General features: G+C 41.9%; 1 protein-coding gene and 1 long non-coding RNA gene across 52 annotated transcripts in view; one reads left to right on the top strand and one right to left on the bottom strand.

Annotated features, from left to right (window-relative positions):
- Window positions 1-18,144, bottom strand: part of LOC118381825 (protocadherin-11 X-linked) — a 325,295-nt gene that overhangs the window by 266,086 nt on the left and 41,065 nt on the right. Inside the window, exon 4 of one of the 2 annotated variants that reach the window (XM_035768724.2) lies at window positions 14,988-15,889. The exons of the other annotated variant lie outside the window; for it this stretch is intronic. Within the exon in view, the coding sequence (XP_035624617.2) occupies window positions 15,806-15,889 (84 nt within the window). The 3' untranslated portion in view covers window positions 14,988-15,805. Of the gene's footprint in view, window positions 1-14,987; window positions 15,890-18,144 lie in introns of those variants that run through there. 2 annotated transcript variants of the gene reach the window in all.
- LOC118384006 (uncharacterized) lies at window positions 9,365-14,554 on the top strand. 50 transcript variants are annotated; one of them, XR_008135092.1, is made up of 7 exons: window positions 9,367-11,088; window positions 11,188-11,417; window positions 11,517-12,230; window positions 12,560-12,605; window positions 12,652-12,697; window positions 12,744-12,835; window positions 12,882-14,554. It is a non-coding gene; the product is annotated as an uncharacterized LOC118384006 (long non-coding RNA). The 50 variants fall into 50 exon arrangements; XR_008135095.1 differs by having other exon boundaries at window positions 9,368-11,088; window positions 12,790-12,835; XR_008135155.1 differs by lacking the exon at window positions 12,560-12,605 and adding an exon at window positions 12,330-12,467 and having other exon boundaries at window positions 9,369-11,088; window positions 11,517-11,700; window positions 11,901-11,946; window positions 12,652-12,835.

Below are 18,144 nucleotides of genomic sequence, written 5' to 3'. Positions count from 1 at the left end.
ATATCTGCCTGAAGGAATCCTAGTCCAGTGTCCATAGTGCTATATCTGCCTGAAGGAATCCTAGTCCAGTGTCCATAGTGCTATATCTGCCTGAAGGAATCCTAGTCCAGTGTCCATAGTGCTATATCTGCCTGAAGGAATCCTAGTCCAGTGTCCATAGTGCTATATCTGCCTGAAGGAATCCTAGTCCAGTGTCCATAGTGCTATCCAGTGTCCATAGAGCTATATCTGCCTGAAGCAAACCTAATCCAGTGTCCATAGTGCTATCCAGTGTCCATAGAGCTATATCTGCCTGAAGGAATCTGGGAGTCCAGTGTCCATAGTGCTATATCTGCCTGAAGGAATCCTAGTCCAGTGTCCATAGTGCTATATCTGCCTGAAGGAATCCTAGTCCAGTGTCCATAGTGCTATATCTGCCTGAAGGAATCCTAGTCCAGTGTCCATAGAGTGGTCAATACATTGAACAAGTGGAGAGAGGGTTTAAAATCCCAAACTTTACAATTTATGAGATATCATTCCTGGCACCTGTTCTGACTGCAGGGATTGGGATGTCCAGTCCTGGCACCTGTTCTGACTGCAGGGGCTGGGTTGTCCAGTCCTGGGACCTGTTCTGACTGCAGGGGCAGGGATGTCCAGTCCTGGGACCTGTTCTGACTGCAGGGGCTGGGATGTCCAGTCCTGGGACCTGTTCTGACTGCAGGGATTGGGATGTCCAGTCCTGGGACCTGTTCTGACTGCAGGGGCTGGGATGTCCAGTCCTGGGACCTGTTCTGACTGCAGGGGCAGGGTTGTCCAGTCCTGGGACCTGTTCTGACTGCAGGGGCAGGGATGTCCAGTCCTGGGACCTGTTCTGACTGCAGGGATTGGGATGTCCAGTCCACTCCGCCATGCAACAGAGGGTGTCTAAGACTCTGTGATTAGCACACTGGCCAGCTAATTTTAGCAGGGTTTGGAATTGGACTAATCAGGAATTAAGAGCCGGCATCCAGTCTAAATCCCCTTCTTTACACATTCACAGGGGATACTTTCAGGATGGAAAAAAGGCAATTGTCTGTGGCCTTCCGATTATCCCCTAGAAAAGCCTCTAATCTGGCTGAAAGTACTTAAGGAGTCAAACAGCAAAATAAACTAGATTAATTATCATCCATCCATTGGTCTGGTCTGTTTTCATACTCGACCACAGTAGATGGATGAGGGAGGAGGAGGAGGAGGAAGTTGTGAGGAGGAAGATGAGGAAGAGGTGTTGGAAGTTGTGAGGAGGAGGAGAAGGAGGAAGATGATGAAAAGGGGGTGGAAGTTGTGAGGAAGAGGATGGGAAGGAGGAAGGTGAGGTTGAAGAGGAGGAAGAGGAGGTGGAAGTTGTAAGGAGGAGGAGAAGGAGAGATGGGGGAGGTTGTCAGGAAAAGGAGGAGGAGGAAGAGGAAGAGGAGCAGAGATGGGGGGTTATCAGGAGGAAGTGGAGGAGGAGGAGGAGGAGGAAGATGTCAGTAGGAGGATGGAGGAGGAGGAAGAGGTTTTCAGGAAAAGGAGGTGGAGCAGGAGGAAGAGGATGAGAAATGGGGAGGTTGTCACGAGGAAGTGGAGGAGGAGGAGAGATGGGGAGGTTGTCAGGTGGAGGAGGAGGAGGAGAGATTGGGGAGGTTGTCAGGTGGAGGAGGAGGAGGAGAGATGGGGGAGGTTGTCAGGTGGTGGAGGAGGATGAGAGATGGGGGAGGTTGTCAGGTGGAGGAGGAGGAGGAAGAGGAGAGATGGGGGAGGTTGTCAGGTGGAGGAGGAGGAGGAGGAGGTGGTTTTGCCAGCTGGCCTGGCCCCTCCTAACCACCATCTGCTTTAACAAATGTTAAGGCTGGACTAAATTCCCCTGAGTCCTCTGTCCTAACCAGATTATCCGATATTCTAAAACGGGGACTTGCCTCTTATCGTCTCCCAATCTCTTTTACAAAAGTAAATCAAGACTTGCTGTAGGGGATTACCAGGATTAGGGGCGACCACAGACAAGGTTCTCAGCTCTGTGTCTTAAAGTCGCTGCCCTTCAGCCTGTCTCCCTTCTGCTTACTAGAATCTAAAGACATGCAAAGCCTTTCATTCAGTGCATTCAGCTGGCCCATTATTTCCTCTGTCCTTGAGTGTCACTCTACTGTAAATTATCTTGCAGGAAGGCTGGTTTATTCAGATGGTGAAATCAAAGGTAACATTTACAATAATGAGTTAATGAGTCTTATCTGCAGCACTCTTATATAACGTGTCTATATTAGGTCAGCCTTGGTTCCAACACATTAGAGTCATCTCGAAAAGCCTTGTCCACACATGGTGGAGGAACCCCAAGCTGTTCAGATATACACTGAGTGGACAAACCATTAGGAACACCTTCCTAATATTAGCCCTTAGAACAATCTCAATTCATCGGGGCATGGACTCAAAAGGTGTCGAAAACATTCCACAGGGATGCTTGGCACACAGTTCTGTAAATTTGGCTGGATTTCCTTTGGCTGGTGGACCATTCTTGATACACACAGGAAAACCAGCAGGTACTACTACCATACCCCATTCAAAGGCACTTAAATATTTTGTCTTGCCCATTCACCCTCTGAATGGCACACATAACACAATCCATGTCTCAATTGTCTCAAGGCTTAAAAATCCGTCTTTAACCTGGTCTCCTCTCCTCCATCTACACTGATTTGAAGTGGATTTAACTCGTGACATCAATAAGGATCACCTTTCACCTGTATTCACCTGATCAGTCTATGTCATGGAAAGAGCAAGTGTTCCTAATGTTTAGTGCACTCAGTGTATACGAAACGTGAGTATGTGGTGTCGAGCACCCAACCAGCATGGAATATTAAACAATGCCTCAGAGGAGAGGATTTCCTGGTTAGAGACTCAACCCACAGTCTGCGTGATAGATTGCTGACAGATTTCCCAGTGTACACCACTTCAAAGAGGATAAAATGAGGCATGAATTTCAATACAAACAACCCTGAGCTGCTCTGCCTCTCTACACTGGCGTTCACAGATGGCGGCTGATTTCAGACGTAGTAGCCTACAGTACCAGACAGTATATGCCACAAGACAACAACAATAACAACACATTGTCCAGAGCACACACACACACACACACGCACACGCACGCACGCACGCACGCACGCACAGACACACGCACGCACACACACACACACACACACACGCACACACACACGCACACACACGCACACACACACACGCACGCACACGCACGCACGCACGCACGCACGCACGCACACGCACGCACACACGCACACACACACACACACACACGCACACACACACACACACACACACGCACGCACGCACGCACAGACACACGCACGCACACACACACACACGCACACACGCACGCACGCACGCACACGCACACACACACACACGCACACACAAAGCTCTCTAAAATAAAATGTTGTATTCCTCTTTTTACTATTATCATGTGTGTCTAATACAGTTCCCTGTCAAAGATTATGTTCATCCTCAGGCTTAATGCATTTAACACGGTTCCCAGTTTTCAAAGGAAAAATCTTGTAATTCTTGTTTATCCGTATGACAACCTGAAATGACAAAACATGGAGGAAAAAAGCAACCGAGGACAAATCAGACTAAACCTTTACAGCACCTCGGATGAGGTTACAGTGCACTGCGTTCTAGGCTTGCAGTTATCAAGTCATTCCCGAAATGACACAAGATACAAATGTGTACCCGGACAACACGATGTAGTCGTCGTGGAGATAATTACATCAGTGGTAAAGGAATAACCGGAGGGTTTTCTACACCAAATAAAACCCCATCTCATTATTATATGAGTCCAGGATAGTGTGTATTTAAGCAATAAGGCACGGAGGGGGTGGTATATGGCCAATATACCACGGCTAAGGGCTGTTCTTACACACGACGCGTCGCAGAGTGCCTGGACACAGCCCTTAGCCGTGGTATATTGGCCATATATCACAAACCCAGAGGGGCCTTACTGCTTTTACAAACTGGTTACCGGCGTAACTAGAACAGTAAAAACAAATGTTTTGTCATACCCGTGGTATATGTTAGCCAATCAGCATTCAGGGCTGGAACCACCCAGTTTATAATTCTTCTTTAGATAATGGTTAAACATGGAACAAACCGTGCTGCTCGGATTCCTAGCCGTGGTAACACCTCATTTCCTCAACAGAATTGTTTTTAATGAAAACAACAATCTCGACTGTAGAGCCACTCCACATCTTAGAGAGGGAGAGAGAGGAAACACACTCCTCTCTGTCTTCGCCACTGATTTGATTGTTGTACACACACAAAGGTAAGAAGGCTGCAGCAATGGGGATGATTGAATTATTCAGTTTGGCAGAGATTTGGCAGCAATTGTGTGGAGTGCCTTGAGGAGAGAGAAACACAGACAGAAAGGAAGGGGGGAGATTGCGAGTAGAAGGAGAGAGAGAAAGAGAGCAAGAGAGAGAGAGAGAGACAGAGCAGAGAGACAGAGGGAGAGAAAGAAAGAGGGAGAGAGTTAGGGAGAGAGAGACAGGGGGTGAGAGAGAGAGAAAGAGAGAGAGGGAGTGAAAGAGAGCTAGATAGAGAGACAGAGAGAGAGACAGCGAGAGAGAAAGAAAGAGGGAGAGAGAGAGGGAGAGAGACAGCGAGAGAGAAAGAAAGAGAAACAGTGAGAGAGAAAGAAAGAGGGAGAGAGAGAGAGAGAGGGAGAGAGAGAGAGTGAGAGAGAAGAAAGAGGGAGATGAGAGGGAGAGAGAAAGGCAGAGAGAGGCTGCGAGAGAGAAAGAAAGAGGGAGAGAGAGACAGTGAAAGAAAGATAGAGGGAGAGAGAGAGAGCTTCCTCTAGTTTTCTGCTCCATTAGACAGCCCCATGCGTAGCCCAGTACCGACCATCAGCAGTGATGCAACAACAGCATTCTCCAGATCACAGTTACCACTCTGCTAATTTCCTCTCCTCTCCTGACACATAGAACAATGAAAGCTTTATGAGTAGAACTAAAAAACTGAAAGAGATTTACATTTGAAGCCGGAAGTTTACATACACTTAGGTTGGAGTCATTAAAACTCGTTTTTCAACCACTCCACAAATGTCTTGGTAACAAACTATAGTTTTGGCAAGTTGGTTAGGACATCTACTTTGTGCATGACACAAGTCATTTTTCCAACAATTGTTTACAGACAGATTATTTCACTTATAAGTCACTGTATCACAATTCCAGTGGGTCAGAAGTTTACATACAATTAGTTGACTGTGCCTTTAAACAGCTTGGAACATTCCAGAAAATGATATCATGGCTTTAGAAGCTTCTGATAGGCTAATCGACATCATTTGAGTCAATTGGAGGCGTACCTGTGGATGTATTTCAAGGCCTACCTTCAAACTCAGTGCCTCTTTGCTTGACGTCATGGGAAAATCAGAAGAAATCAGAAGAAAGATGCTGGAGGAAACAGGTGCAAAAGTATCTATATCCACAGTAGTTCTATATCGACATAACCTGAAAGGCCACTCAGCAAGGACGAAGCCACTGCTCCAGAACAGCCATAAAAAAATTATGTGGATATATTGAAGCAACATCTCAAGACATCAGTCAGGAAGTTAAAGCTTGGTCGCAAATGGGTCTTCCAAATGCACAATAACCCCAAGCATACTTCCAAAGTTGTGGAAAAATGGCTTAAGGACAACAAAGTCAAGGTATTGGAGTGGCCATCACAAAGCCCTGACCTCAATCCTAAAGAACATTTGTGGGCAGAACTGAATAAGTGTGTGCGAGCAAGGAGGCCTACAAACCTGACTCAGTTACACCAGCTCTGTGAGGAGGAATGGGGCAAAATTCATCTAACTTATTGTGGGAAGCTTGTGGAAGGCTACCCAAAACTTTTGATCCAAGTTAAACAATTCTAATTGAGTGTATGTACATTTCTGACCCACTGGGAATGTGATGAAATAAATAAAAGCTGAAATAAATCACTACTATTATTCTGACATTTCACATTCTTAAAATAAAATAACTGACCTAAGACCGGCGATTTTAACTCGGATTAAATGTCAGGAATTGTGAACTGAGTTTAAATGTATTTGGCTCAGGTGATTGTAAACTTGAGACTTCAACTGCACATCCACTACATCCAACCGACTCCGTGTTGATGAAAAGCCGAGCAAAAATGAGAAATCCAAAGATAATTATTTACAATTGTAATTGCGTTGAAAACCCTTTTAAAATCGAGGAAAACTTGAAACTGAGCCCTGGCTGGTCAGCAAACTATCCCTAGGCAAATGGAACATGACGGACAACATGATCTTATGGAAGCTTGTAAATCAATGCTAATGTGAAGAAATATTGGTTTTCTGTATTGATAGCCGCGTCTCACTAATGTAGGAATATGGCAGTATAGTATACACAGTATAGTATAGTATACACAGTATACAGTATAGTATACACAGTATACAGTATAGTATACACAGTATAGTATAGTATACACAGTATAGTATAGTATACACAGTATAGTATAGTATACACAGTATACAGTATAGTATACACAGTATACAGTATAGTATACACAGTATAGTATAGTATACACAGTATAGTATAGTATACACAGTATACAGTATAGTATACACAGTATACAGTATAGTATACACAGTATACAGTATAGTATAGTATACACAGTATACAGTATAGTATACACAGTATAGTATAGTATACACAGTATACAGTATAGTATACACAGTATACAGTATAGTATGCACATATAAGAGAGGCCGATTGACCAAGCTAGTCTGATTGAAGATTTTAGCGTTTTTTGAAGGTTGTTTGGACTTATCATGTCATTTTTCACTGGCCCCTCGATTATGACAAAACACAACATTATATGATCAATTAGACTGTATTTTTTTTTGGCAGATCTATTCTCTGCTTGATTAAGCAATAGGAGTAATATCAGATTGTACAAGAGAACATACACTCACTGTATCACATTTTTTATTCACAATTAACATTGTGGAAACATGTAGAGTATTTGTTCAAGTCCAAGAAGGGCTTAGCTATATCCTAGTAGAATTACCGTGTGTGTGTGTGTGTGTGTGTGTGTGTGTGTGTGTGTGTGTGTGTGTGTGTGTGTGTGTGTGTGTGTGTGTGTGTGTGTGTGTGTGTGCGTGTGTGGACAAGTCAGTGCATTATGTGTAATCCAACTTACAATATATGTCCAGCTTCCTGGGCTGTTAGATGAAATGTTACACGAGGCCAGGTGCTCAGGAATCATGAATCAATATGTCAGTGACAGGCTGTAATACAACCAGTAGACAACCTTAAAGTCACTTTTACAAGATGATTTACTGAGAATGTTCTCAAAAGGGCATCTGACTGGAATCACAAACAACTTCTTAGAAAAGACTCTGGAATCCGAATTTGTATATTTATTTTTCATCAACTGGATGAAAGTCTGCAATCGAAACAGTCTGTAAAAGCACTTCCCTTTCTGTTGCTTTACGTAAAGTGACGCGCGAAATGAATAGAGAATCCAGCCATAAAACTTAATCTTTCATATGTCTTTCGTAAAAGACATCCATTAAAAAAAAGAATCTCACATCCTCACATTTTTTTTTTACATTTTTAACTTCCTGTCTTTAATTTAGAGCCTACTGCTAATGATAATGAGGATGTCTGACTGTTGACGTTGCATTCCTGTTGTTAAATTTAGATGTATTCTTTCCTTTTCCATTACTTTTCCCTATTACCCAACCTCATTCAAGTCTGCAAACTTTAATATGAATGTCTGAAAGGGGAAATGGGTTACTGTTTTATGTTTTACTTCATTTTTATCTCTCTCTCTCAATACCTTAAAGTATTAACTGACAGCGTTGTTTTCCTTGTTTTCACAAAAGTCCTGTTTGCATATTTTCCATCATAACTTCTGATTAAAACTGTTCCCGAATGAGAGATGGATATCTAAACTGTTTAATCATTTCTTCCCGCTAGTCGAGTTATGTTGTTGCAAGAATAATTGGACATACAATTATTATTGTGTGTCCAACTAACCATTCCAGCAACACAGAAGTTGTGAAGGGCATTGGCCGTCGTTGACCTAGACAGTACAATGTAGAATAACAAAACAGAAAATGTACTAATCATCGTATAGATGATCTCAAGGTTATTTTTATTCTTAATGGGATTCTGTTAAAAGTAGAGGAAATTAAGAAAAGAAGGACAGACAGTATAATATAATGAAGGAAGGACAGACAGACAGACAGACAGACAGACAGACAGACAGACAGACAGACAGACAGACAGACAGACAGTATAATAAAATGAAGGAAGGACAGACAGTATAATATAATGAAGGACAGACAGACAGTATAATATAATTAAGGAAGGACAGACAGTATAATATAATGAAGGACAGACAGTATAATATAATTAAGGAAGGACAGACAGTATAATATAATGAAGGACAGACAGTATAATATAATGAATGAAGGACAGACAGACAGTATAATATAATGAATGAAGGACAGACAGTATAATATAATGAAGGACAGACAGTATAATATAATGAAGGAAGGACAGACAGTATAATATAATGAATGAAGGACAGACAGTATAATATAATGAATGAAGGACAGACAGTATAATATAATGAAGGAAGGACAGACAGTTTAATATAATGAATGAAGGACAGACAGTATAATATAATGAATGAAGGACAGACAGTATAATATAATGAATGAAGGACAGACAGTATAATGAAGGACAGACAGACAGTATAATATAATGAAGGACAGACAGTATAATATAATGAATGAAGGACAGACAGTATAACATAATGAAGGACAGACAGTATAATATAATGAATGAAGGACAGACAGTATAATATAATGAAGGACAGACAGTATAATGAAGGACAGACAGACAGTATAATATAATGAAGGACAGACAGTATAATATAATGAATGAAGGACAGACAGTATAATATAATGAAGGACAGACAGTATAATATAATGAAGGAAGGACAGACAGTATAATGAAGGACAGACAGTATAATATAATGAATGAAGGACAGACAGTATAATGAAGGAGAGACAGTATAATATAATGAAGGAAGGACAGACAGTATAATATAATGAAGGAAGGACAGACAGTATAATATAATGAAGGACAGACAGACAGTATAATATAATAAAGGACAGACAGTATAATATAATGAATGAAGGACAGACAGTATAATGAAGGACAGACAGTATAATATAATGAATGGACAGACAGTATAATGAAGGAGAGACAGTATAATATAATGAATGAAGGACAGACAGTGTAATATAATGAATGAAGGACAGACAGTATAATATAATGAATGAAGGACAGACAGTTTAATATAATGAAGGACAGGCAGTTTAATATATTGCAATGAGAAGGTCCAATGTCCTGATTAATAAGAAGAGTCATGGGAAATGTGCAATACAATGCAAAAAGACTTTAATAAATTCCAGAAGCTCACACATACATAAACAAAACATTTATATACAGTTTTTCTTCACATAATTGGCAAATCAAAGTTAATTACAAAGAGTAATGTAAGGAGCATATTGTACTTCACATTGAATAAAAGTGAGGTTGGTATTCCATCGTCATCTGTCTCCCATACAACAGAAGCTGTCTTGTCTCATATATTCATGTATGTTTTTTTTTCTCTCTTTTCTCCCGAAGATCGGGTACATCTAATGATGATTGCAGTGCTAAGATGCTCTGTATAGTTCACACTGTGTTTCTACTCAGTAGTGTTACATTTGATACCATAATTACATCTGATACCTTCTCCAAGAAACGATTTGAATCATTAGGAAGGTATCGTATATGTGCCACACATACTGTACATACAGCCTCGTCTACCAAAGCAGTCTCTATCATAAGACAACCGTTAAACATCATGACTATTAACAACAGTGCTAACCCACCAAGCTGTTTATTAGTGTAGTATTGAAGATAGTAATTAAGATCAGGACATGACTCCAAGTGTTTACGCAATGCAGTAGAGGCATATATTTGTTGTGGATACCAAACCAGAAACCAAAAGATTCTTCTCTCTTCCTAAAGTCACCTTATTGCTGCTAATAAATGGAAGCCTGCTGAACGCTGAACGACCTACCCGTGTAGGTGTTCAAGGTTTATTCCTCCTAATTTCAATGGAATAAATAATGCGTCATATATAAATTAGTGCACGAGAAGAGAAAAAGAACAAACAAAAAAAGTTTGCATTATTATTATTTTTGCTTCAGACCAACCAAGTGGTATCAACGAACTGCCTGAGTTTTACCATTTGGAATATTCATTTTAAATTCGTAACACTATATCTCACAGGTTAGATCGGCTGTCTCGCTGACTCCGATACACTAAGGTTAAACCATGGTGCTCTACTGTCTCACTGACTCCGATACACTAAGGTTAATCCATGGTGCTCTACTGTGGAGCTGACTCCGATACACTAAGGTTAAACCATGGTGCTCTACTGTCTCGCTGACTCCGATACACTAAGGTTAAACCATGGTGCTCTACTGTCTCACTGACTCCGATACACTAAGGTTAAACCATGGTGCTCTACTGTCTCACTGACTCCGATACACTAAGGTTAAACCATGGTGCTCTACTGTCTCACTGACTCCGATACACTAAGGTTAAACCATGGTGCTCTACTGTCTCACTGACTCCGATACACTAAGGTTAATCCATGGTGCTCTATTGTGGAGCTGACTCCGATACACTAAGGTTAAACCATGGTGCTCTACTGTGGAGCTGACTCCGATACACTAAGGTTAAACCATGGTGCTCTACTGTGGAGCTGACTCCGATACACTAAGGTTAAACCATGGTGCTCTACTGTGGAGCTGACTCCGATACACTAAGGTTAAACCATGGTGCTCTACTGTGGAGCTGACTCCGATACACTAAGGTTAAACCATGGTGCTCTACTGTCTCACTGACTCCGATACACTAAGGTTAAACCATGGTGCTCTACTGTGGAGCTGACTCCGATACACTAAGGTTAATCCATGGTGCTCTACTGTGGAGCTGACTCCGATACACTAAGGTTAAACCATGGTGCTCTACTGTGGAGCTGTCTCGCTGACTCCGATACACTAAGGTTAACCATGGTGCTCGACTGTCTCGCTGACTCCGATACACTAAGGTTAAACCATGGTGCTCTACTGTCTCGCTGACTCCGATACACTAAGGTTAAACCATGGTGCTCTACTGTCTCGCTGACTCCGATACACTAAGGTTAAACCATGGTGCTCTACTGTCTCGCTGACTCCGATACACTAAGGTTAAACCATGGTGCTCTACTGTCTCACTGACTCCGATACACTAAGGTTAATCCATGGTGCTCTACTGTGGAGCTGACTCCGATACACTAAGGTTAAACCATGGTGCTCTACTGTGGAGCTGTCTCGCTGACTCCGATACACTAAGGTTAACCATGGTGCTCTACTGTCTCGCTGACTCCGATACACTAAGGTTAAACCATGGTGCTCTACTGTCTCGCTGACTCCGATACACTAAGGTTAAACCATGGTGCTCTACTGTCTCGCTGACTCCGATACACTAAGGTTAAACCATGGTGCTCTACTGTCTCGCTGACTCCGATACACTAAGGTTAAACCATGGTGCTCTACTGTCTCGCTGACTCCGATACACTAAGGTTAAACCATGGTGCTCTACTGTGGAGCTGACTCCAATACACTAAGGTTAAACCATGGTGCTCTACTGTGGAGCTGTCTCACTGACTCCGATACACTAAGGTTAATCCATGGTGCTCTACTGTCTCGCTGACTCCGATACACTAAGGTTAAACCATGGTGCTCTACTGTGGAGCTGTCTCGCTGACTCCGATACACTAAGGTTAAACCATGGTGCTCTACTGTCTCGCTGACTCCGATACACTAAGGTTAAACCATGGTGCTCTACTGTCTCACTGACTCCGATACACTAAGGTTAAACCATGGTGCTCTACTGTGGAGCTGACTCCAATACACTAAGGTTAAACCATGGTGCTCTACTGTGGAGCTGTCTCACTGACTCCGATACACTAAGGTTAATCCATGGTGCTCTACTGTCTCGCTGACTCCGATACACTAAGGTTAAACCATGGTGCTCTACTGTCTCACTGACTCCGATACACTAAGGTTAAACCATGGTGCTCTACTGTGGAGCTGACTCCGATACACTAAGGTTAAACCATGGTGCTCTACTGTGGAGCTGTCTCGCTGACTCCGATACAGTAAGGTTAACCATGGTGCTCTACTGTGGAGCTGACTCCGATACACTAAGGTTAAACCATGGTGCTCTACTGTCTCGCTGACTCCGATACACTAAGGTTAAACCATGGTGCTCTACTGTCTCGCTGACTCCGATACACTAAGGTTAAACCATGGTGCTCTACTGTCTCGCTGACTCCGATACACTAAGGTTAAACCATGGTGCTCTACTGTCTAGCTGACTCCGATACACTAAGGTTAAATCATGGTGCTCTACTGTCTCGCTGACTCCGATACACTAAGGTTAAACCATGGTGCTCTACTGTCTCACTGACTCCGATACACTAAGGTTAAACCATGGTGCTCTACTGTGGAGCTGACTCCGATACACTAAGGTTAAACCATGGTGCTCTACTGTCTCACTGACTCCGATACACTAAGGTTAATCCATGGTGCTCTACTGTGGAGCTGACTCCGATACACTAAGGTTAAACCATGGTGCTCTACTGTGGAGCTGACTCCGATACACTAAGGTTAAACCATGGTGCTCTACTGTGGAGCTGACTCCGATACACTAAGGTTAAACCATGGTGCTCTACTGTGGAGCTGACTCTGATACACTAAGGTTAAACCATGGTGCTCTACTGTGGAGCTGACTCCGATACACTAAGGTTAAACCATGGTGCTCTACTGTGGATCTGTCTCGCTGACTCTAACTGACGGGGCGGCAGGTAGCCTAGTGGTTAGTGCGTTGGACTAGTAACTGATAGGCTTGGACGATCGAATCCCCGAGCTGACAATCTGTCGTTCTGCCTCTGAACAAGGCAGTTAACCCACTGTTCCTGGGCTGTCATTGGAAATAATAATTTGTTCTTAAAACTGACTTTCCTATTTGAATAAAGATACAAAAAAACATGGTGCTCTGCTATGAAGCTGTCTATAACTGACTCTAGTACAGGTTAAACCATGGTGCTCTGCTATGAAGCTGTCTAACTGACTCTAGTACAGGTTAAATCATGGTGCTCTGCTATGAAGCTGTCTATAACTGACTCTAGTACAGGTTAAACCATGGTGCTCTGCTATGAAGCTGTCTAACTGACTCTAGTACAGGTTAAACCATGGTGCTCTGCTATGAAGCTGTCTAACTGACTCTAGTACAGGTTAAATCATGGTGCTCTGCTATGAAGCTGTCTATAACTGACTCTAGTACAGGTTAAACCATGGTGCTCTGCTATGAAGCTGTCTAACTGACTCTAGTACAGGTTAAACCATGGTGCTCTGCTATGAAGCTGTCTAACTGACTCTAGTACAGGTTAAACCATGGTGCTCTGCTATGAAGCTGTCTATCTGACTCTAGTACAGGTTAAATCATGGTGCTCTGCTATGAAGCTGTCTATAACTGACTCTAGTACAGGTTAAACCATGGTGCTCTGCTATGAAGCTGTCTAACTGACTCTAGTACAGGTTAAACCATGGTGCTCTGCTATGAAGCTGTCTAACTGACTCTAGTACAGGTTAAACCATGGTGCTCTGCTATGAAGCTGTCTATCTGACTCTAGTACAGGTTAAATCATGGTGCTCTGCTATGAAGCTGTCTATAACTGACTCTAGTACAGGTTAAACCATGGTGCTCTGCTATGAAGCTGTCTAACTGACTCTAGTACAGGTTAAATCATGGTGCTCTGCTATGAAGCTGTCTAACTGACTCTAGTACAGGTTAAACCATGGTGCTCTGCTATGAAGCTGTCTAACTGACTCTAGTACAGGTTAAACCATGGTGCTCTGCTATGAAGCTGTCTATCTGACTCTAGTACAGGTTAAATCATGGTGCTCTGCTATGAAGCTGTCTATCTGACTCTAGTACAGGTTAAACCATGGTCCTCTTTTATGAACCAAGCCATTCCGTCCCTTGTGATTGTGGCTCAAAGTAGTAAACTCTATTATGAGGTACAATTCCCTACTGTCCCACGGTGACAATCGGTAGACAATGTGGTGTTCCAGTCCAGTGGGCCATGCATGCACTTGCCACACTCTTCAGTACTAACAGTTAGCTGTGGTGTTCCAGTCCAGTGGGCCATATATATTAACACTAGCCACGCTCTTCACTGCTAACACTAACTGTGGCACTGTAAGTGTATGGGATGATACGAGGTGATCATTGACATAAAAGTACAGAACAGTCACATAGTAGGCCTATTAGCAGTAGGCCAATTTGCTGTAGGCCTATTAGCAGTAGGCCAATTTGCTGTAGGCCTATTAGCAGTAGGCCAATTTGCTGTAGGCCTATTAGCAGTAGGCCAATTTGCTGTAGGCCTATTAGCAGTAGGCCAATTTGCTGTAGGCCTATTAGCAGTAGGCCAATTTGCTGTAGGCCTATTAGCAGTAGGCCAATTTGCTGTAGGCCTATTAGCAGTAGGCCAATTTGCTGTAGGCCAATTTGCTGTAGGCCTATTAGCAGTAGGCCAATTTGCTGTAGGCCTATTAGCAGTAGGCCAATTTGCTGTAGGCCTATTAGCAGTAGGCCAATTAGCTGTAGGCCTATTAGCAGTAGGCCAGTTTGCTGTAGGCCCATGAGCAGTAGGCCAATTTGCTGTAGGCCTATTAGCAGTAGGCCTATTAGCAGTAGGCCAATTTGCATTAAGGCCCATTTGCTGTAGGCCAAGATTGCAGCATCATACAGTACAAGTCACTATATCCACGAGCCCCCAAAAAAAAAAAAAAAATAGCGAATTCAATGGATTCAAAAGCAAGTGAAATAAAATAGCCTCTTGGCACACTCTTAGAAAAAAGGTGTTATCTAGTACATTAAAGGGTACTTCAGCTGTCCCCACAGGAGAACCCTTTGAAGAACCCTTTTTGGTTCCAGGTAAAAATCCTTCTGAGTTTCATGTAGGAGCCTTTCCACAGAGGGTTCTACATGGAATCTCGAAGAGTTCTAACTGGAACCAAAAAAAAAGGGTTCTACATAGAATCCAGAAGAGTTCTAACTGGAACCAAAAAAAAAAAGGGTTCTACCTGGAACCAAGAAAGGTTCTGCCTATGGGAACAACCTTAGAAACCCATACGGAACCCTTATTTCTAAGAGTGTAGGTCAAACTTTACCCAAACAGAATCAATAAATATAAACATAGTCAACTCTGTGATAAATATACATAATATACATACATATAAACATACGCCACATAATAACGGTTTATTATATTGACAGGGCGGTGGGTCATACCGTGTGTCATCATCTAGGAGATACGAGATAAGTGATGCTGTAGGGTTTCTGTGAAGTATTTCAAACCTCCTACAAGTTTAACAAGTAGAGCTTTGTCAAGTTTCAGGCAGGCAACAACGTGTCTTCATTTCGGTGAAAATGATTCAAGTAAATACTTTTTTTTTTTTCGCCCACAAAAAAAACAAAAAAACAAATTAACATATTCCTTTTGATGGTTGGTGTTTTGAGGCTGTAGAGACTGTATAGTATGAGATTCACCTCTTCGTCTGTGCCTTCCTCCCTCTCTCTCTCTCTCCCTCTCTCTTTCTCTCTCTAGGTACTGGCAGCTAGAGATTGATTTTTATCCTGTGGCAGCGACTTGTACCTGAGCCACAGAGTGTGTCATAGAGTGGTGGTTTCAGTGCCGTCTCCTGTAATATAGAGAGACAGACAGATATAGGGAGATTGAAGTTACAATATAATCCAGCTCTTAGAAATCTAATCTGTAGTAGCTGTTAAACTCTATTACACTCGGAACAGTGAATACAAATCTCTAGATCATTTGTATTCAATTTAAAAAATACAAAAAAAGCATTCTTCAAGACACACCTGACAATCAGGTATAATTTCCTCGCCAGATGAAGTCCTTGAAGAATACTACATGAGAGCATAAGCTTGTGCATTTTACTGTGATTATCAGAGCATGCAATTCTCTTCAAACTGATTTAGCTCCAAATGTGAAATGACATCCACCACCCTACTGCAACACTTCGTTTTAACCCTGAAAACAGCATTTGTCTCGTACTTTAACCCTTACTCTGGCACCCTACAGTAAGGTCCTCTGATAGGTACACGTCTGAAATTCATTTGGTCTGCCCCAAAACTACAAAAAAAACACACATCTGCCGATATCTGGATGATCACGTTGAATCTGATCTTGCGCTGCTGCTTACGTTAGGCATATTGATTATAGAAGCATATTGAAAAACTTATAGAAATTTCATGTGATTTTTCACATGTGATTCTTCTATTGGTGAAATCATGTGATTTTTCTATTGGTGAAATCATGTGATTTTTCTATTGGTGAAATCATGTGATTTTTCTATTGGTGAAATCATGTGATTTTTCTATGTGTGAAATCATGTGATTTTTATATTGGTGAAATCATGTGATTTTTCTATTGGTGAAATCATGTGATTTTTCTATATGTGAAATCATGTGATTTTGTAGCACAGTTGGTAGAGCATGGCGCTTGTAACGCCAGGGTAGTGGGTTCGATTCCCGGGACCACCCATACGTAGAATGTATGCACACATGACTGTAAGTCGCTTTGGATAAAAGCGTCTGCTAAATGGCATATATTATTATTATATTCTTATTATTTTTCTATATGTGAAATCATGTGATTTTTCTATTGGTGAAATCATGTGATTTTTCTATTGGTGAAATCATGTGATTTTTCTATTGGTGAAATCATGTGATTTTCTGTAAGGGTAACTTTAACATTTAGCTAGAGTGAATTTTTAGGAACATATTGTAAATTTACCACAACAACATAATCACGTCCGCAATCCTTTCAAATGTTCATGTTCTGAGATCATAAGTTAAATGGTAATGTCTGTGTACAGTATGTTAAGTATGAGTATGTTAATAGGGCCTGCTAGCTAGGAAAATACACAGATCACAGGAGGGTTTGGTCTGACATCAACAACTGACCTGGTATGCACTATGGCACTATGGCCCTGTGGAATATAGGACAAACAAAATAGCATATTGGCCTTTTTGCTGTTGCATATTCATACCCGTGTCTATGATCACTCAGCCAGCCAGGGAGGTTGCTCACTTGATCTGCCACAACTAAAGCACAGATGGAGACAGAGGTTTCCCCCACGTCACCGGGAGGGGGATTGACCTCTAAAACTACCGGCTGGGAACAGGGAGATAGACAGAGATAAAAGAGAAGGAAGGCAGATATGAGGGAGGGAATAAAAGAGAGAAGGGAAGCTAGGGAGAGAGGAAAAGAGGCTATGGTGCACTGAGCAGCATTGGATCCTACCAAACAAAGCTCTTAGGATATTAAGATACCATATGGTGCCATAAATATGTTGTCTCTGAGGTCTTTTTTGACAAGCTTCCCTCTTTAGCGCCTACATCCATCTGACCTTCATCTGCAAATCTCCTGTGTCTCCTATTAGGATTCAATGATCGTTTTCTGTCATATCCTTTATCCTCTAGCTGCTTTAGGTAAGAGGTCAATGGAAGAGGCATGCAAAAGGAACTAAATCACTGTCTTTCACTTTCATGAACAAATAAAAACATCACAATCTGCTTTATCCTGTATTTTGGACTTTTTGTATTACAGGTTTACGCTGAGGGAGATTGAGTGGTGTCATCTTGCCATATGCTGCTTTTGGATCACAATTGTGAATTCCACACTCGACAAAAACATTTTCATTTTACGAGATAAAGAAAAACATGAATGTTAATATTCTGGGGAGCATTAGAGAATGTATCTGAACTGTATCAATGTTAAAAGAGGAATCTATTGGAGCGAGAGTTTACAGACAAGTCAAAAAACTAGGAAGTTGTAGCCAGTATTGTCAGTCATTGGCTGTCAGAGGTCCAATAATATTAAAGACCTAGTAACTGCCAATGATATTTAGGTATACCTGATATAATCTTAACA

The sequence above is a fragment of the Oncorhynchus keta genome, chromosome 4 (assembly GCF_023373465.1).
Source record: "Oncorhynchus keta strain PuntledgeMale-10-30-2019 chromosome 4, Oket_V2, whole genome shotgun sequence".
Classification (NCBI taxonomy): domain Eukaryota; kingdom Metazoa; phylum Chordata; class Actinopteri; order Salmoniformes; family Salmonidae; genus Oncorhynchus; species Oncorhynchus keta.
This window is presented reverse-complemented; position numbering and strand designations above follow the sequence as displayed.